The sequence below is a fragment of the Fukomys damarensis genome, unplaced genomic scaffold, assembly GCF_012274545.1.
Source record: "Fukomys damarensis isolate Sample0158 unplaced genomic scaffold, DMR_v1.0_HiC HiC_scaffold_31, whole genome shotgun sequence".
Taxonomy (NCBI): domain Eukaryota; kingdom Metazoa; phylum Chordata; class Mammalia; order Rodentia; family Bathyergidae; genus Fukomys; species Fukomys damarensis.
Window position 1 is genome coordinate 2,058,741 of NW_022900943.1, and position 20,478 is coordinate 2,079,218.

General features: G+C 48.4%; 1 protein-coding gene across 1 annotated transcript in view; it reads right to left on the reverse strand.

Moving 5' to 3' along the window:
* Adamtsl1 (ADAMTS like 1) overlaps positions 1–20,478 on the reverse strand; it is a 303,353-nt gene that overhangs the window by 68,525 nt on the left and 214,350 nt on the right. The window contains exons 19-23 of the mRNA XM_033757645.1: positions 18,575–18,742; positions 18,228–18,461; positions 17,216–17,443; positions 13,742–13,920; positions 7,336–7,463 (exon numbers count right to left, since the gene is read on the reverse strand). Of these exons, the coding sequence (XP_033613536.1) occupies positions 7,336–7,463; positions 13,742–13,920; positions 17,216–17,443; positions 18,228–18,461; positions 18,575–18,742 (937 nt within the window). The remainder of the gene's footprint in view (positions 1–7,335; positions 7,464–13,741; positions 13,921–17,215; positions 17,444–18,227; positions 18,462–18,574; positions 18,743–20,478) is intronic.

Below are 20,478 nucleotides of genomic sequence, written 5' to 3' on the forward strand. Positions count from 1 at the left end.
AGGGAGAGGGAAAAAATATGAGAAACTGAAAAAATGGAAATAAAGTGTCTGTAAATGGGGAGGGGAGGAGGGGGTGAAGGGAGGGCAGGGACAAGGGGAAAACTGAGAATCAAGACCTGTCACGTAAAGGTACAGAACCCCAATGATGAATGTAACTGTATTGTCTACCTAGAATGTACCAATAACCTCAATAAAAAGAAAAAAAAAGAAAAAAAAAGGAAGCTACTGAGCTCCCGTTCCCCATTTTCCTGGAATCACTCACTCACCGGCATCTCTGCGCCGACTCCTTCCGCCCTCATCCCTGGCTGGGTGGGGCACAGCCTGACTGGTCTCCTCGTTTCTACCCTGGCCTCCCACTTGCTCAGGACGGCCAGAGCGATTCCCCAGAGCATGGAGACTTTCTGCTTAAATGTCCTAGTGCTTTTCGGTGCAACCTGAACAAAGTTTCTGGCTTGGTTCCACGCCTGACCTTTCCCTAACAGCGACGCGGCAGTCGCCTCCTCCCACTGAGACCAGGCTTCCAGTCACACCCTGCAGCCAGCACACTGCCCTGCTCCCCTCCCGCCGACCAGCAGCACAGGGGCCGGCCGCTCTGGCTCCCGTTTCTTTTTCCTCCAGGCACTCCGAGGCCACTGTCCTCTGGTCACTCAGGTCTCGGCGCAGGGTCTCCTCCAGAGACCTCTCCACGCCCTGCCAAGTATGGCGCATCTCCCTGACAATTTTCACAGCACTACCTGATCAGAACTTACCTTGTTTATCTGTACGTTCTCTGTACCCTTGTACCCTGCTGTATTTCACCATATGGTCTCCATAAAAGCAAAGATTACATCTCTCCTGCTCTTTTATTTTTGCCACCAAGTTCTGGAACACAGCAGGTCCTCAATAAATATCTGTTACATTAAAAAATGTGTGCGTTCAGCCCTGAAGAGAGGCAGACAGTGAAACACGACCATCTTTTCTACAGACCAAGAACTCAGGTTCAGAAAGGCTCCAGGGTTCACCCAACACCTCAGGGCAGGCAGGCACTAAGTGACCTGGGCACCAGTCCTCTGACCTGGAGTACAGTGCCTGTTACAGGGGCCCCAGTCCTGACTGTAGACGGGCTGCCTCAGCGTCCCCAGGCCCTGGTTAAAAACAGAGCCTGTCTTCTCCAGGACGAGAGCTGCCTCACTGTTATAAAAACAACTGTGCCATGGGGAAATGAGATTAGGGACCATGGCTTTAGCTTCACAATTACCAAGTTATTTTTCCTACAGGAATTTAATAATAAAGGTGGTTTTTGTAGCTGCAAGTGCATAGCTATAAAATTCAAATGTCACTGAATTAAATTCAGCCCTTAATTAATTATGCTGCACTTTTGCCAGAGAGCAATGGCCCCTTTCCTGTCAGCAGAATACTGTGGTCGGCACAGGCTTCTCGCTGTGCATTCCTGTGGCCTTCACAAACCACTGTCGGGACAAAGCACAAAGATACCCGGGCACTCAGCATCAGCAGAGGCTGATAACGGAAATGACGTTTCTCAATTAGCTGACCCTCTCAGAGCCACCAGAGAAGGGTCCATATATCCATATGTCACTAACTCTGAGTATCAGACATGCAGAGAGGAATGGACTGGCCAGGTGTCCTGCTGCTGGGAGGAAACGCCTGGCCCACAGAGCTCCAAGCATAAACAGGTAACTTTGCTCACGGGGCCCCAAGACAGGGACATCTCGGCAGAGGGGCGTGGTGGACAAAGCCGCTCACTTCTTGGTGTCCGGGAACAAAGCACAGCAGGACCACGCGCGGGACAGAGGTGCTCTCCGGGGGCCCCGCCCACTGCGCACGCAGCTGTGGGCAGCAGCGGCTAATCACGGACTGGCACAGCACACCTAAGACCGAGTCGTGCCTCTCAATCTGTCACACCGACAACCAGGACGCAGTGGCACAGGACGGCAGCTGTAACCTCTCTTCAGTAAGTTCCTGGGGCCTCCTGACACGCAGTGAAGTTCATTTCCGGCAGGCGCGGTGCCACTGGGCTACAGTCCCGGCCCAAGTCAATATTCAGTGCACTGTCCTTGGTTTTGGTAAATCGGTTCTTCTGCTTCTGGGCAAGGAAGTTCTTTGGAGACCACTAGTTTTCTAGTAGAATTTCTAAAGTCATGGCTCTTAATCTGATGGCCATGTGAAGAATGTCAATATACCCTGTATGAGGTCATCCAGATAATCACCTGGTGACCAGGGCTGCTATTCCGGGGCTGCTGTGGGACTCAGGGCCTGTGTTTCCATGTGCATCTAAAATCACATGACGTTACCAGTGCTGGTTTATTTATAGAACTAACTGGAGGAATACTAGATTAATTACAGAAGAAAACCAAGAAGGAAAACATATAGAGAAGGAATAAAATAATAAATGATACACTTCTGCTATGACAATGCTAAAAATGTTTCCAGGGCACTGTATCAAAAGCTTTCAGAATAGGTGATCAGGAAAAAGCAGGGGTGAGGGAGGCCACCGTCGCTTCTAGACTGAGGAAAGCATGGGCTTTGACCACTCAGTGTTCTGTCCAGACTGAGGTGCTGATGGAGCCCCTGCCACACAGCCATGAGAATTACTAGGAACACAGTCAAGTCCGCGTCCTTTCCTTTGGTCTTGCGCACTGAGCGGATGCCCAGGTGACAAGGCCCTCAGGGTAACTCACCACAAACAAGGCCCTGCTCTGGACAACAGAGTGGGAGAAGAAAAGTCCAGACACACCAATTCGGAGTGACTTACACTGTGAAAGTCCTACACAACTGCTCATCCTTATCATGACGAGGAGGGGCAGAGAATGAAGACTTTATAAAGACAACTACCTTTTACTGCTATTTTCCCAGGGAAGCAACTTTAATCTCTTTATGTGACACAGTATGTCAGCTGTTCAACTCACGAAAAAGAGGACAGGAAGTACCAGGCAAGGGAAAATTATTTTCTGTTTCTCCCTTCCTGTGAAGAAATCAATGAGCTCATCTGTGATCTCTCCTTTCCATAAGAGATGCACCCATCCCTCAGCCCTCACCTTCTCATTGTCCACTGATGATGTCAGGTGGGGCTCACAGTAACCCCTGTGGTCTTATAAAATCAATGACAACTGGAGGTGTTTCCCCCTTGGTTCTGCCCTCAGCAGCAGTCCACATCTGGGGAGTTAAGCGCCTCAGCTAAGCACCACTGATCCAGACTGAAGCAACCGACTGGGAAACTACTGCTGTCCTTTAAAACTCTGTGATGTCATTTGGATTTGGGAGTCGGAGGCTGGGAGCTGAATCTGTGGCTAAAGGGGCTCTGCAATCTCTGTTCTTATCTCTGCACACCCTGAGCACGCCTCTCTACCCAGTCCTAGTTAAACCTGTCTGCAAAGTAATCAATACCAGAAAATGTTAGGCTGGGGATATTCTGTGACATGCTTAAAGGTCCTCCCCTCAGTCCCCCTTCCCCTGTAAGATACTCTGGTCTACACCGAGGGCAGCGAATCAGGCACTGGTTAAGCAAGCTGAGAAAGGAGCTCGTGTCTCTGGGCCCATGAGGCTGTGCGTCCCTGGGGCTGTCCCAGAGACGCAGGGAGGGAAAACACGGGCCAGCCCCATGTGGAGTCAACTCAGGGTACTCTCACAGCTGGAGGCTTACAAGATAAAGATAAAATGGACACATAGCAATGAGCCGGAGAGAGGAAAAGGCCCCAAAGACAGTACTTTTTGTAGCCCCAAAAAGGGCGGGGGCAAGGCAGGTTGGCTGGAATGGGTAAACCTGAAAGTAAATCATGTATTCACATTTAAAGAAAAGTTGTGTAGAGTAAGCAATGGAACTAAACTGTATCCGAGAGGCAGAACTGGGCACACCAGACCCAGGGCGAGGCCTCGCTGGAGGACAGCGTGCTCTTTGCCCCTTTCTGGGGTCCATGTGGAGCACCTCATCTCGAGTGGCCTCTCCTGCTCTGGCCAGGTGCCCCAACCACTGCCTGCGTGGCTCATCCAGCACCTCCAGCTGCCACCATGACACTGAGAAGCTGCTACAAAAGGGCTAATGAGCATCCTGGCCTCTGAGAAAAGGATTCCCCCTTCATGAAAGCCCAAGCCGACTTTGCTTTTGGGCATTGCTCTTAGTCCTAGAATAACAACACCTGTTCTCGTTATGTGCCAGGCACAACTGGAAGCATCTGTAGGATGAGTCCGTTCAGTCCTCATGAGCACTGAGTCAGGCACCGCCATCATCACCACCTCAGAGAGGGAGAAAGCCAGTCAGCAGGGTTAAAGGGGCTGCTCACAAAGAGCTGCGAGCCAAAGCCAGGCCCGAGGCTCTGGAGCCCACAGGCCCAATGGCCATATTCTGCCTGCCCTTGTGAACTGTCATAAGCAAATTTCTCTGTATTTGGTCAAGGCAGGCACAACGGCAAGACCAAAGTCCATACTTTCCTTATGACATCATGGGGATACTTGATGATCTTGAGACAAAAAAATTTCGTTTTGACCTACAGTTATACTCAAGTCCAGGCAAAAATGTAATTTCTTTAAAAACATAGCATCACTGAAATTTATCATGAGGATTTGACTGGAGTGAACTAAGTCCATACTTGAAAAAAAGTCAGTGTTAAGATTTCAACTGAAAAACATGCGAAAGCAAGGTTGGATTCTCATGGTTTGGGTCTGTGTCCCCCAAGGCTCACTGTGTGGGACGTGTGGTTGATGATGGGCTTTTGAGAACTGACTGGACCCTGAGGCTTAAACTTCATCAGTGATGACCTTATCAGGAGGTGACAGAAACAGTGGGACCAAGCTGAAGGGAGGGAATTACGGGGGCGTCTCCCTGGAAACAGCTCTTTCCTTTACGGAGGTTCTTTCCCTTTCTCTGTTTCATGGCTGCTAGGAAGAAAATAGCTTCCTCTGCCACAGCCTCCTGCCATGATGCCCTGCCTCACCTCAGGCCCACAGGAATGGAGCCAGCTGACCATGGACTGAGACCTCTGAAACCGTAAGACAAAATGAACCTTTCCTCCTTTACACTGCTTTTCTCAGGTATTTGATCACAATGATGAAAACCTGACTAATATGGACATCAATGTTTTTCACATTTTAGGACTGTTTTCAGAATATGTTTAATCCTAGAAGAAAGAGAGAGAAAAAAAGGAAGCTAATGTTCATCGAGCATGAATGAGGTGGATGAGAATTTCTTCATGTCTACAAACTTCTTCACCTTACACCAACCCTGTGAAATAGCATTAACTTCATTTTTATAGATGAGACCTGAGACTTAATGAGGCTATATAATTTGTTTAAGATCATAAAGCTAATAAGCAATGTAACTGGTAATCAAATTCTAAATGCTCAACATCCATTCTCCTCAGATTAAATTATATTTAGATATCTTACATAATGCAGAGCAGGATCTTGGTGCATAAACCCAGAGTAAATTGTAGTGGTTTCTCAATTCTAGGGAGTCACATCTCCATCTACTGCCTTCGCTGAAATGTAAACAACACAGAGCAGAGCGTGCTGGGTTTGCCACTACACATCTCAGAACACCTGGAGAGCACACTCTCCCCAGTAACGAATGAGACACCTCATTCTGTGAGCACAGATATCACCCAGATGGAGACGATAATTCCAGAGAAAGATGCAGATATATTCTTAAGGCATCGCACATACTTTGAACGTTTACTTTTAAAAGGTCTGTGTGACAGAGTCACCAGCAGACCCAGACAACCCTCAGGACTCCGCTCCCTAGACCCCGGGTGTGGAGTCTGTGATGCTTTGCCGGCCAGTCTCTTCTGCCCTTCTCTGGCACCTTGCCCTGCTCTGTTTCTCTTTTCTGGCTTTGAACCTGTGGCAGCTTCCAACAGATCCTTTTCAAAGGGTTGAAGACAAGCCTGATGTTACAACTGCCTTGCTTAATTCCAGACAGGTTTCCATTAATTGTTTTAAATTAGGGTGAACAAAGAGAATTGAGTCTGTGACAGAGATGAACCCTAGCTGGGAAAATACAAACAAAAGCGTCAATCCTGTAACAGTGAGTCTCTGCTAGCGACAGGAAGGAGGTCAGCAGTGCCTCTGCTAGGGCGGGATGGAGGGTGGACGGCAGAAGAGATTTAACAAGACTGGAGTTGAGCATCTGGACTCTGCAGGAAGAGGAGACTAAAGACCACAACTGGAATACATTAGAGAAAAGCAAATGTCCTGTCCGCTGAAAAACAGCCATTAATAACGTCAGTCTGTAATCTATCCTGCGGCCCCTTAGCTTGCCTTCCTCCTTGTTTACTTTCATCTTTCCAGCAAAGCTGCCCGCTAAGGTCCCTTCCCAGATTAGCCGTGGTCACAGGGGTAGAAATACTGCTGCTAAACAGATATACAAGGGAGTAGCCTGTGTTGCCGGAGTACAGTGTGACAACATAATCCTGGCATGGACAGATGAGGTCAGTGTGGTGATGCTGGCTTTCCTAGCATCTCCTGAATCATCTGAGGGAACAGCAGTTGAAAAGAACAAATACAAGCACGCGCAACGCTGTCACAGACTGTACATCGTTCTGAGAAAAAGGATCAGTGAGGCAAGGCACTGGGCATCAGCTGACCTCAGTTCCCTTCCTTCAGGTCCCCACTAGCTGGGCAGCTACAGGGCCTTAGGTTGCTCTGCCTTTGAGAAATGGGCACTGACCCAGCTGCTATGTAAGGTCTCTTTCCGTTTCCGAGGCACGGATGTGTCCTGTGTATAGAGGTTTTGTAAAAGTACATTACTGCAAGACTGCGATCTGGGAGACTGGACCTCTGGGCGGCATCTCCTCAGGTCACTTGTGCAGGATCGGGGGTCAGCTTCTTTGAATGTAGGCAAAGTGCTGGCAGGTGCATTAGAGCCCGTGACTGAAGCAAAGCAGAAGCCAGAGACTCTCAGGGGAACACGTGTGCTCCAAGGTGTGAAGTAGAATTCCCATTGCCTGCAGATCTCAGTCTTTACAACACACGGGCAAGGGGAGACGCCGGGACGCCCACGGGCACTCGGCTCATGGTCCCCGCAGCGCTCCCAACCTGCAGGCTTCACCTGCTCCCGGTTACTCGTTCTGCCCAGAACGCTTCCCATTTTTGCTTATCAAACTTCTACTTGCCCACGCCTAAGACTGCCCAGCTGGATTAAAACTGACTTGCATATTCTCTGCTTATCACTTAGCACTGACTTCCTCCAGTTTCATACTGTGCTTCAACTCCGTCCTGGTTACAGATTTTAAACTCCCTGCCGCGCAAGTCTGTAGCATTGATCTCGGGGCCTGTGTGACGCACTGTGCAGCCTCACTCAGTAGAGCCAACTCAGTAACAGAACCCAACAAGTTTCTAGGTTACCTGCTAATGTGACGGCAATGGAGACAGAGTCGTAGCCCAAGGCATTTGTGGCATTGCAAGTGTAGAAACCCACATCAGCTTCCACTGGCGCCAAGATCTGTAAGGAATCATCTGGCTGCAGAAGAATCCTGGAGGAACAGAACAGAAATGTAGACCTGGTCAAGTCAGCCGACACTTCAGTGGCATTCAACATGGGGAGCAGGAAGGACCCTGACGTTCAGAACTGTGTTCTAACGACCAGGAACGGGACTCAGATTGACTGGATCTTACAGATCACCCTTCAGTTTCATTCACCCAACAGGCAGGGATTTAGAATAGCTGCCATCCCACAGCTAGCAGCATCTCTCCTCTCCCTGCAGAAAGCGCTCCTGAATTGAATGCTTAGTACAGGAGGCTTGGGGACAGTTTTTTTTTTTCCCTTAATTTTGCTCTGGTCTTGCTATGATTTAAGTAACGGTCATTAGCAAATATCTTCTTCCTACACTTCAGTTTATCAGCTTCTTAAAGCCCAGCCTGAAGTCTATTTTCCAATTTAGCAGAGGAAATGGTTACACAAAGGTACACAGGGAACTTCCAGGCCGTTCTCTGCTATTTCCAGCCCCCCTGTCATCAATGCTGGATTCTCCGGATGGTGAAATAATGTGACAGGAAAGTGATGAGCGAGTGGGCGCCCCTGATGTGGCCCAGCCTCCCGAGACTTCCCCATTCACGTGTACTTTTAAAATAGAAACATTCTGCCGGCCTGATCTTATACAAATGGTATAACCCCATCTCTACCCCCTGGCTTGGGCCTGAACTGAATGTAAATTTTTATTTTACTTTTGAAATGGGTTCACTTTTGTAACTGTATCAGTTCCTCCAGGCGTTGACGCTGCTAACTAAGCCATGACGCTTTCTGTCCCGATATGAAGCCTGAAAAATAATTCCTGCAGTTAGTGAAGAGAAGGGAGGGATCTACTGTAAGGGTTTAAATTAGGATAGGAATACTGAAAATGGAAGGAATATGGACATGAGATTCAGTAACCACAAATGGTTTTGTTCTACAAACTGTGTACACAAAGACAAAGAAGCTATGACATTTGCCTTTAAAAAAAGTCTTAACTCTTGTCCTGAGACAAAATCTACATGGGGCAAAGTTTACACTGGTCACTCGTGCATACCTGTAAACTGTATCATAAGCTTAGCTCTCTAGCTCAAGCGAACAGTTATGTGGAGGCAGAGTTAGTGTAAGCGATTGGCTTTCTTCCTCTTAATTCAGTACTCGCCCCAGGTCCCATGATAACTTTGAGACTACCAGAAAATCTGTCCGGTTGAACTTTCTTCTTGTAATTAAAAAGCATCCCGTAAATGTGGTATATCTGGCCCACTTGGATATTGCACCCAAACAATGTACTACAGCATAATTTTCCTTTTTTGAACCGGGGGTGGGGGGACTGGACTCCTATTGTTGTTACAATAGGCCCAGGATATTGGCAGATCATTGGTAGACAAGGGCTTGGAGGCTGCCACCAGGGGGAGCAAGAGTTCTGGAGATGATTTTCATGTAGGGCTCTCTAGGAAGCATTATAAGGCAAAAGAAAGGGCTTGGTGTTAATACCAAGGTTTGCCTCAGTCTCTAGTCTGGCAACTAGGGAGAAAGATTCCAGAAAAAACATTGTATTTCAGGCCTCTAGTTTATTAATTTAACTTAATTTGTTAGTAGCTGATTTCTGTCAGCTTGTATTTGAGTTTCGAATTTGACAAGCCTGTTTTAGAATGTGTAGGCACAAATGGGGCTGCTTTCCAAGCAAAACCAGAAATATTTCTCTGGTGTGGTTTTGGAATTTAAGAAGTCAGAAGATGAGGGGACACAGACTGGACATAATTAAGAACTACACAACAGAGGGTACTGTGGTCATATTAGATGTACTAATACTCTCTGCCCAGGCCCACACTTCGCTTCCCTGTTGGTTTAACTGGGCTAAAACTTAACTGCTTTATTTCTTTGACAGTACTTTTAGTCAGAAAAGAAAGGTGCAGTTTTGGTTTTGTGTAGTCTTGTAAGGACCAGTCCAGAGAGTACAAAAAAACTGTTTTAGTTACATAAGTAAGAATTCTTGTCATGCAAGTGTGTAAGATATGGACAAAATGCTCATGGGCCAGGCCTTCCAAGTAGGATCTTCTTGAATTTAAGGTGTCCCCTCTGCATTTGCAGTGTTCGGTACTAACATGTTCTTACGTGAAGAGAGGTGGCTCTGAGTGTACAAAGGGAAGTCTTGTAGCTCTTTGAGCGGGGTGGTACCAGGATGTCTTTTCGATCCTTGGTTCAACTCTTAATACCACTGTCTGTGAAAGTCCTCTTTCCAACCGGCCCTAGTAACCTGCCAGGAGAGGCTGCTGCGTGGAGGAAGACTCACACCGGAGGCATGTGTCTTGGGCAAGTCATTCCACAGTGTAAGCCTCTGAGTTTGCTTTGTACACCCAGGATGATACTGACCTCAGGAAGCTCTGACAACAATCAGATGAAAGTATATGGACTCATTCTCACTATTTTCCAAGTACAGCTTAGCTATCATATATTTAATAAATAGTTCTCTGGTTTGCTTTTCATAGTATAGTTAATATAACCTACGTAGCCTGACTGGAATTTCCCTCCTGAGAGGCCTCTCTACTACATGAATCATGATATACCACTTAGGCCTCCCCTGCCAAGAAGCAAGCATTGCTAAACCCACGAGAGGCCTACACGTGGATCTGGAAGCTGGTAATCACAGGCATATTGTCTTCAGAAGATGTTTTCCAACATCATATGCCCCATATCCTCACAAAAACTTCCCACCCCAGTCGAGATGGCCTCTGTGGCTGCCCTTGGCATTAGCTTGGGTGTTTCTCCTCCTGGCTACCCTTGAAGGCTCTCCCATCCCTTAAGAATTAGTTCAAGTTCTAGTTCTGGTACATTTTCACAGTGGTATTCCAGTTGTTCTAAGCTGCTTTAACAGCCCTTTCTAACTAGTCTTATTTCCTCAGATTGTAATTTATTACCTCCAGGGTGGAGACTCATTTTATAGTTCTCGCTTCCCTATTCAGCACAATGCTGGAAGGCCGAATAAATATTTAATCAACAGGTATTCTGTTTCCTTGAAAACAGTGGGGCTGAAGCTGGACATGGTAGCACATGCCCGTAATCTCAGAACTCTAAGTAGCTCAGTCAGGAGGACTGCAAATTCAAGCCCAGCCTGGGCAACTTAGCAAGATCCTGTCTCCAAATAAAAAATAAGAAAAGGCTGGGGGTTGTAGCACAGTGTGAAGACCCTGGTCTAATCCCCACAAAAGAAAACCCTAAAAAGCAGCAGCAGCAACATCAACAACAAAACAGAGCAAAACAACAAGGCTAAAAGTGATCACAACTACAGGCGGCACAGAGGACAGCAGGCTGGAACTCAGACTTGAAAGCTACAGTGACTCCGGCGCCAGCTTTACACTTAGCAGCTCTGCAGACCGGGGACGTAACTTACCGAACTCATGAGTACAAAGTCCCCGATCCACGAAGAGAGGATGACAGGGCCTGCCTAGGCATTTTGTAAGAACCAGACACGTGCAGTGCATTTAAAGTACAGAGAGCAGGCTTGGGACGGGCCAGCTCCAGAGGGAGGTTAGTATTTATTCTGCTACACCGTCATCGGCATCCCCGCCTTTATCCATGGCTGAGCCTCTGTATCCTGGATGTTGCGAGGAGGTGTTTGGATACGGATAAAGAACTGAAAAGTATAGGGAATTTAGGGGAAAAACAGACCAGAAATATGAGGCGGGAATGGGGTTTTCTGCCTGAGAGGCCAGGGGGTAGAAAAGAGCCGAGAATGAGGCCCCAGGCCACTCTGGGCTGGTGGCGCCTGAACACAGGGACTCTGCACCAGGCCAGAGAGCAGTCCATGGCTGTTTTAACACCATGACCTGAATACTGACACTTCAGACACTGAGAAAACAGCCAGAATCCTGCAATTTGAGGCAAGCACATAAACAGCAAGAGCAAAAGAATGACAGTTGGAAACAGTACACGCGGGAGCAAATAAGCACATTGAAAGCAGCCTGGGAAATGAAGATTAGCCCCAAACTCCTATGCAGGGGAAGCAACAGTGAGGTCTTTTCCTGCTCCTGAAACAAAGATTTCTTTTCCTGTTCAAGGATTTCTCACATTAGGAAAAAACATACCACAAAGGGGAGTGGGAACCAGTATTTACTAGACAAGTGTACACACTTTATAGCATTTTATTCTTACTACCAATTGGCTAGACTGTCATCATTTTCCCATTTTAGAGAGGAGGCAAAAGCTCAAAGAAGGTGAATCATTTGCTTGCTCAGTGGAATGGGAGAGTGACCTTTAACCTTTCCTAAATTGACCACATCCTGGCTCCCACCAGGGTGCAATAGGAAAGCAAGTGGTTTGGCATCATTTTTGGTGGGGAATAATTTGTGCCTAGGTTCGCCTAGGTTCGCAGTTACTCAGGGAAATGGAAAATCACCAAAGTCTGGTTTTTAGATAGTTTCAAGCAGGAGGTAAAAGAATGATGCGAGAAGATGGCCTCTAGGCATAAGAATTTTTTTATGAAACCCAAAATTATAGTAGCCCAGAAGCTTGCATGGTTGTTTTATTTTGCACAGATAGTTGGGAGAATTGATTTAAGGTTCATGAAGAGTGTCTTATTACCATTTGGCTAGGGCCACTTTTTTTTTATCCTTTTCTGCTTTACTGTAATTGCCAACTAAAAGTTATTTAATGCCGGAAGCTTCACAGTGATTGCTCAGATGGAGTATAGAAAATATTTTGAGAATGGGAAAGGCCACATGACCACACATTCCTAACCCTGTCCTCATACTTTTTGCCAAAAATTTTAGCTTTAGAAATTCATGAAGTCTTGAGCTTGCTGATAGGTGCAGTTTTATATGCTTGCTGAGTAATTTATTTCGATCTCTAAACCTCTGCATGAAATGAGTGACTGGATTTATTATTTACCTAGGATAGGAAGATCTTTCAGCTCCAGCTGGCTGCTTCTTTTGTAAATGAAGTTTTACTGGAACTCCACTGCACTGGTTTAAGTACCATCTATGGCTGTTGTCATAATATGAAGGCAGAATTGAGTAGTTGGGCCAGAAATATGGTGGCCCAGAAACCCAAAACTATTTAGTGTTTGGTCTTTTACCAGAAATTTTGGTTAATCTCTGACCTCAATGTGAAAGGATTTTCACTTTTGGTTTGTCTCAGTTTTCTTTTTCTCTTTCCCCGCTCCCTCCTGCCTTCCTTCCTACTTCCCTCCCTTGCTTTTTCTTTCTTTGTGGTACTGAGGCTTGAAGCTAGGGCCTCTGTATGGAGCTATATCCCCAGACCTCTTACTGTAAATTCTGACACAGTCTCACAAGTCACCAAGCTCTCAAACTGGGACTGAACTCCAGACACTCTTGCCTCAGCTGCCCAGAGTTGTTTAATTTTATTCATTTGCACAAAATTTTTAACTCACTTTTCAGAACTCTGCCATCTGCTAAGACAACACTTCCGGGAAGAATAAACTATCAGTGGCATCCCGGCAGACCCCCGGCCTTTCAAGGACAGGTGGAGCTATCTGTGTTTCACCTGAGCGACTGGCTGTCACGCTGTCGTGTCTGATGTCCCTGACATCAGCTCTACCTGCTGACTCTCGGTGGTCAGTCTGTGATCTTTGCATCGACTCTCAGTATTTTGTTCTCTGCTGGTGAGGCTTGTGTAGTCACTGGGATGGTTCCTAGTTCTCTGGCTTGCTATTCTTATACTCTCAACCAGGGAAAACATTTGTCATCTCCATTTCTTTTAGTTCTGAACAGGAAACAAGCCAAACCAAATTGAAACTGGTTTATTTTCCCCTATCTTTTCTACCTCTAGTTTTTATATCATCTGCAAACTTGGAAACGGAATTTCACCAGCTTATGACTTTTACATACAGCATTATTCACAACTGTGGTTCTGAAATTGACCCCAGGGGGATTTCGCATCTGATTCACTCTTCCACTCTGAGAAATTGCCATCTGTGGATACTGTGTGTTGCCCAAGTTAGAACTCTGCAAATATTCCTAATCCGTCTCCTAGTCAATACCACTTTGGAACACTGTCCGAACCTTTCTGAGAAGTTTAAGTATTCAAGGCCTACAGATTTCTTTTCCGCTAGGTCAGAAATGATAGCAACAAGGGCCAGGGGTTCGGCTCAATGGTTCTGCCACCCGCCTCGCAAGCACAAGGGTCCGAGTTCAATCCCCAGTACCAAAAAAGAAAAAAGAAAGAAATGATAGCAACGAATGCTGGGAGACGATGCTCCCTTTCTGTGGCCAGCTCTGGGCTGACAACTTCCTGTCCCCCTGTGCCTCTTAGATCCCTTTCTACCCCAGCTCTTCGCACAGTCACCTAGAATGTCTCCTACTGCAGCGTGAAGCTTCTTCCTCCGGGATGTCCCAGCAGCCGCCGTGCAGCAGAGCCCTGGGCCGAACCCCAAGGACTGTGGATGCTGACAAGGGAATATCCCCAGTGCCAGGATCGTTACAGACATGTTCCTGCTCCTCACTGGGAGGCTCTGGGGAACGGCCCTGAGGGCCCATGGATTAATGGGTGGCACTCTGAGAGGTGGTGGCTACTGAAAGAGCTGAGGCCTGGCAGGAAGAGCTCAGGTCCCAGGGGACATGCACGCCAGGGGCACCCGGAGGTGAGCAGCTGCCTCTGCCTCGCATGCCCAGCACCGTGCCCTGTGCAATGCCAGGCCTGAGCAACAAGGCCAGGGACTTCACCTCCAAAGCTGTCAGCTAACACTAACCTCTCCTCTTTTAAGTTGATTATCTCAGGTATTTTGTCACAGTGATGGAAAACATCGATGTTCCCGATATTCTGAAAGGCAGAATAAAACTTAGTGTTGGGCTTTTGGAGTGTGATTTCAGTTTAACTAGCAAGGAAACGAAGATTCTGAGGGTTGAGTGGACTTGCAACACGAAGCAGTAGAACCAGATCGGTGCCTCAGGGCTCCGGTTCCAGCCTCTGCCTCCCACTGTCACAGACCACCCTCCGTGTCGCATGACGGGCTACCACTCAGGTGAAGAGGGTGGGGAGAGCAAGGTGAACACCCTCAGTCTCAAGGGAAGAAGGGAAACAGGAACAGCCATAAGCTGCATGGAATAAGCCCTTTCATGTAGGTCAAATATCACCTATGAGCTACCTTCCAGCATGGAGGAGTACTTTCTTCCAAGTATTTAGTTTCATAATATTCTTCACGTTCATTTTCATTATTAAAAAAAAAAAATCCCGTATCTTTGGAAAAGACTTGTTTAAACATGCTGGAAGACTTGTATAAGCTGAACGATGGGCGACGTGTAACAACTGGCTCACACTTGGCCTCAGTCTTAAAGATGAGGCAGTGAGATGCCTTCAGGATATGTGGGTCTGTCCTGGAGGAGGCGATCACTGTTTATACCAACGAGGTAATCCAACCCTACTGCTGATTTTGGCCAGTCTGGCTCTTCTCTTCTATAAGAAGCCAACGGTGTCCTCACAGGCATTGTTCCTGGAGCTGGATTCGGATTCGGGAATGCTGATCACGTCTGTATACAATGCGAGTCTCCGGGCGTGAGACGTGGAGGGTCTTTCGCCACATTCTCCGGCTAGGAGTGTGGTGTGTGTCACAGCCTGCCCAAGTGCACGTTAGAGTCAGCTTCTGCCTGAACTGCGACTCAAAGTGTGGTGAAGAGCTCAGTGTTTATCCAGAGTAACTGAGAAGCAAGGGACAGTTTAGCTTCATCTTGCTAATGTCTCGGTGTCACAGCCACCAGGGCAGTCAACACACGCAGTCTGGCAAACCCTGCGAAGATGGGAAAGGGAGCTGGAGAAAGAGGAACAGAGGAAGGCTGGGGAAGCAGAAACGATCAAGATTTGATACAGGTACATACTGGTTCCATGAACAGGAGATGTGATTATATATCACACACATAGACTGATAAAAGAATCAGAAAAAATATTTTCCTCTACAAAAAAAAAAAAAAGAACTGAAAAGAAATGCAGAGCGAGATTCTCAGGTGGAACTACAGTGACATTTACTGAGGGCCTAATGTGCGCCCAGCACTGTGCGTATTTATAGGTGACTATGTATGTGTAAAGGCAGAGCTACCAGCAGAAGAAAAGGTTACCCCTAAAACAGATGTGCACAAATGAAAGCAAAAGCTTCATAAACTGGAACCCAACTGCCTGGGATATTGAACATTTTTTTATGCTGGGTCTTGTTGACTTCAGCGGCTTCCTTGTAAAACAACGGCAAGTCCATGTACTCAGGTGAACTAAAAACCAATAAAAAGAAATATTCCCCGGAGTCAGGATGCCGTGGGCTCAAACCCCAGCTCTACCACTTACTACGTACGAGACTCTGAGCACGGAAACGATCGTCTATGTGCTAGACTTGGGACAGTAATCTGAGAAGGCTGTTACAAGGATAAACGGACATGCGAAACTCAGTGTAACTGCCCAGTAAATGTCAGCCGTGACAATGGTGGCCACAAGGACTTCTCAGGGTCTGGACGGAGTGGGGACCACAGGCCACGAGGAATGTGACTCGTTTGCTTGGCAGCAGCGCTTTTCACATCATACGGTTTTTGTGCCGCAGAAACTCAGGGTTTCCTGCATCTTCTGGATGACACGTGGCAGGGCGGCAGAGTTTAGTTAGGAGGGGATTCAGGGTGGAACGCGCCACCGCTGCGTATCAAATACGAGAAGTCTGCGAAGCCCCGCAGACCACAGCCTCCCCGGCAACGAGGACACTGCTGTCCTCAGCACTGGCCTCCATCTGCTCATCCCTCTGTCCGTTCCTTTGTCAGTCACATTCTTACAGTTCTGGGGAAAATAAGGTCCATTCTTAAGCATCTGCCCTGGAAGGGATGAACATAAACCAGAAGGGAATCATAAAGACAACAGTGGTAGGAGGGGAGAGTGTGACACAGGTCACGCATTGTAGGCCACCTGGCTGGCCTTGAGAGCAGGCTTCCCAGGAGAGGGGAGGAGGTGGAGAAGTGGGTTGGAGATTTCCAGGAAGCCACACGAACAGCGAGTAACAGCATTTCCGAAGGGCGGAGCTCAGGGCTGCGAGGTGGGTATGGTAGAAGATGAAGCCAGAGGAGGTGCAGACGTCAGAGGTCCAAGATGTATACCGCGCTGAAGGCACTGGGATCTTATCCTTGCAGATTAGAAACCAGGATTTCAGGCAGGCAGCAGTGACAGGTTTGCTGGAAAGATGCCGTGGGGCAGACAGTACATGGGCAGCATGGGAGGGCGGGGGCTGGAGCTACACGTGAGACTCTAGGGCCACCTGGACTCTCGGATGGCTAAGTTTTTGTTTTAAATGACCCTGTTAAAGAGGTAAACGCTACTCTTTTAACAACTCTATAACCTGGATTTGAATCCCAGCTCCAGCTCTAAGTTAATGTGTCTGTGCTCCATTTCAAGGACTTTTAGGACACTTTCAAAGCTGCTCTTTTAAAATTTATTTTTAATTCTTTGTTTGAGACAAGGGCTTGCTGTGTAGTCCAGGGTGGCTTTGACCTTTTGGCAGCCCTCCTGCTTCGGCCTCCCCAGTGCTGGGATTACAGCTGTGCACCGCCATGCCCAGCTCTTTAAAAGATGGCAAAACCAGTGCAGGTGATTTGCTACCCCATCTGAAGAAGGCAACCACAGAGATGGAGGCTAATGCAAGAATCTGGAGCTGCAAAAGCAAACCAAAGCAGGTGTGGCAAGAGGAGACGGAGCAGACGGAAGAGCCACCGGAGAGCTCGAGAACGACCAGGAGGAAAGAACTTATACGCGGGGTGGAGAGCGCATTCCTCATCATGGCCGGGATTCTGCAGTCTGGACCTGAATTTCAGGGGTGCTGAGCTCCTGTTGTGGAGTCTGAGCAAAGACGTCGGAAGCGAAGTCTGGCTTGGCTCTATGTACACAGGACTCACTGGCATAGAGAGGCACGAGAGCCACAGAGACCACGAGGGCCTGCAGCGAGTCTCTTGGAGGGCAGGTGAGCTGGAGGAGGGACCTGCGAAGGGCAAGACAGAACAGCCCGAGAAGCAGCAAGAGGGCCGGGTGCACCTGGTGCCGAAGGAAGGCGGCAGAAATGTCTTAAAGAAGTGGCTCCCTGCCTAGTGCGCGGAGAGGGTGAATTCGACAAGACATGTTTGGAGAGGGACCACTTGTTTCTGAACAAAGAGGAAAGAATTCTGGGTGGGTGGGTGGGTGGAGGGAAAAGTGTGTGCTGTGTGGAGCCGTTGACTATGAGGTGAGCAAGTAAATTCTACAATAAATTATGCAGAAATCTTGGGTAGAATTTTAAATGGTTCACAAGCTGTGGGTGCCGCTTAGCAACAGGGCACTTGCCTAGAAGGAGGTGGGGGGTGGGGGGGGGGTGGAGGGAAAAGTGTGTGCTGTGTGGAGCCGTTGACTATGAGGTGAGCAAGTAAATTCTACAATAAATTATGCAGAAATCTTGGGTAGAATTTTAAATGGTTCACAAGCTGTGGGTGCCGCTTAGCAACAGGGCACTTGCCTAGCACTTGGGAGGCTCTGGGTTTCCCCCAGCACCGCGTGCACAAAGAGGGAGCAGCTACAAACTTCGTAACTCCTGCAGCTGGGGGTGCTGAATATGGAAAGCGGCACCGTATCTGAAGGACAGTGGGTCCCCCGGAGGCAGGAGTATTTATATCTTCCACTAATGTGTCCGGCCTGTGATGTGAGCCCAGCATACGTTTGTTCTGATGGACTTTGCAGGGCAGCAGTCATTTCCAGACCCGCAGCAGCTGAAGAGATGCAGCAATGAAAACACTAAGAGAACGAGGCCAGATTTTGCTGTGTTCCAAAGGCCCTGGAAAGAACTTACGAACACGCCGAATACACCGATGCTTGTACGGAGCAGCACGAGGCAGTCACCCTCTCTGTTCTCAGCCGGAACCGAGGGCCACATGCAGCAGACCCCGGCGCACCCAGCACCGTTCCAGAAAAGGGGCAGTAGGCCCCCATCTGCTTCTACCAGGTCTGCTCCCACTGCCTCCTGATCTCTCCCCCGAGGCCACTGCGCCGGATCACAGCCCGTATGTGGAGGCTTGGCGCTACCCTACGAGGAAGGAGAGACAGGAGAGCGCACGGGAAAGCGAGCGCCAGGGTTCCCGGCCGTGGTTCTCTAACTCCACGGAGACTTACGGGAGCTAAAGCAAGCGCACGGCTCACCTTGAGGCCCACCTCCCTCTCCTCTCCTTTGTCAGTGCTTCCCAGAGGTGGTGCTGGGAGCTCCAGTTTCAGAGTCACTAGCAGCACGAAGAGTAAATGCCACATTTCTACCACAGGGAGAGATTCCAGGGCTGGGGAGGATTTGTGAATCTGCATTCTGACAGATTTCTGATAATTATTACTACTAAAAAATTATTATTCTGGCAATTATTAAATTTGGGAACCCCTTCTGCTTATTTTATAAAAGTTTAGAAGTTTGAGGAGAAAAATTCTGCCAGCTGCAGTTTTACGCACACTGAAGATTTAAGGTACTTTATTCTCCACCGCCCTGCTAGTGTTGCTTTGTTGGTGGAGGGCAGCGTTTCTGCTTTGCTTGCTCCCTGCTGTGCCTATTGCTCCAGCACTCGTGCCACACTGCAGCCGTTGAAACTTTTTTTCAGTACTGGGCATCAAACTCGGGACCTTGCGCTTGCCAGGCAGGAGTGGCACCACTGAGCTATGTCCCTGGTCCCTGTGTGAACCTTCAGCTTCCTGGTACACAGGCACTCACTTCCCATTTAGGGATCTGCTCGGCTTTCCCCTTACCTCACAGGCCCTTCTTCCTGACATGTTTTAGACCCCAGGTGGGGAGGCTACGGCACGCAGGGCCCTCCAGTCCCAGCATCGCCCAGGAGCAGGTCCACCTGCAGCACCGGCGCTGGGAACTCGGTCACGGGTCACCTCACTCGGCATACACGCAACCTTGTCAGGGCACCCGGTCACGCCTGGCTTTGAACTTTCTGCCAGAAAACACTGCTCACCATCTCATAGCTTCTCGTCTGCTCTGCTGTGCTTGTCATCTGGCTCCATTCACGCATCAGTTTACTGTTCCTTATGACCGATCTACATCCAGTTGCTGCTGTCCACACCGAGGAAGCAGCAGTGAGGAAGGGTTCTGCCTTCATGGAAGGAACCCAGCAAGTAAGCACGGACTCATGTGATGCTGGTGAAGTTATAAAAATAAGACAGGGGCGCCGAAGAGACACAGCCTGCAGGGCGTTCTTTTTCCTACAGTGCCAGGGAAGCTGTTTTTGACTGGTGCTATTCAAGAAGAACTCAAAATGGATGTTAACTCCAAGAGAACGCAAACTCCTTTTTTGCCCATCACTGTGCTGCCAGAGAACTGATTTACACCTCCACACCGTGGGTAGATTACTAAACATTTATACAATGGATAATTCTGTGCACCTCTCTCTCAGCACTTCTAGTACCGCATTTACTGCTTTGGCTTCCTAACTAGACTTTGGGTTTCATCAGTAAGGAATGCATCTGCTCTTCCTCCATCCTCCGAATCTAACACGGACTAGAATGTTTGTGGAATAAAGAAAGAAGAAAGTGGGGATGATGACGAGCCCAAAACACCCAAAAACACGCTGGAGACTATTGCTTCAGAAGTTGATATATGCTCCTGCTACCCTGTCCTAGCTGAATTTCCGCCCCCCTTCCCTGCTCATCTGTGAGAACAGGATGCCTGTAGGCCGGAAGTCACTGCAGGTGGGCCAGCCCCAACCTGCTGTGCACAGGACAGCTGCCACAGGAGCCTTCGGACCTCCTCGACCTTCACTGTCATCCCATCACCCCGGCACCAGGACACCACAATCGCCACGACAGAAACCAGGAAGAGCCAAGAAAGGAGCACGAGACGTGGCACCCAAATCCCCAGGAAATCTCTGCTCCTTCCCAGAGACTTATTTATTTCTTCCTCTTATAGCCTACTCCTTCATTTCTTTTATCCTGTATCTGTAAGCTTCCCAACACCAATGGATGGAGAAGTCGGTTTGGCCTGGCACCTTTGAGCCGAGCCACAGCTGCCCAGCCAGCGTCTCACGCGGCACAGGCTCAAGGGGGCGGGCGCCGGGCAGGCC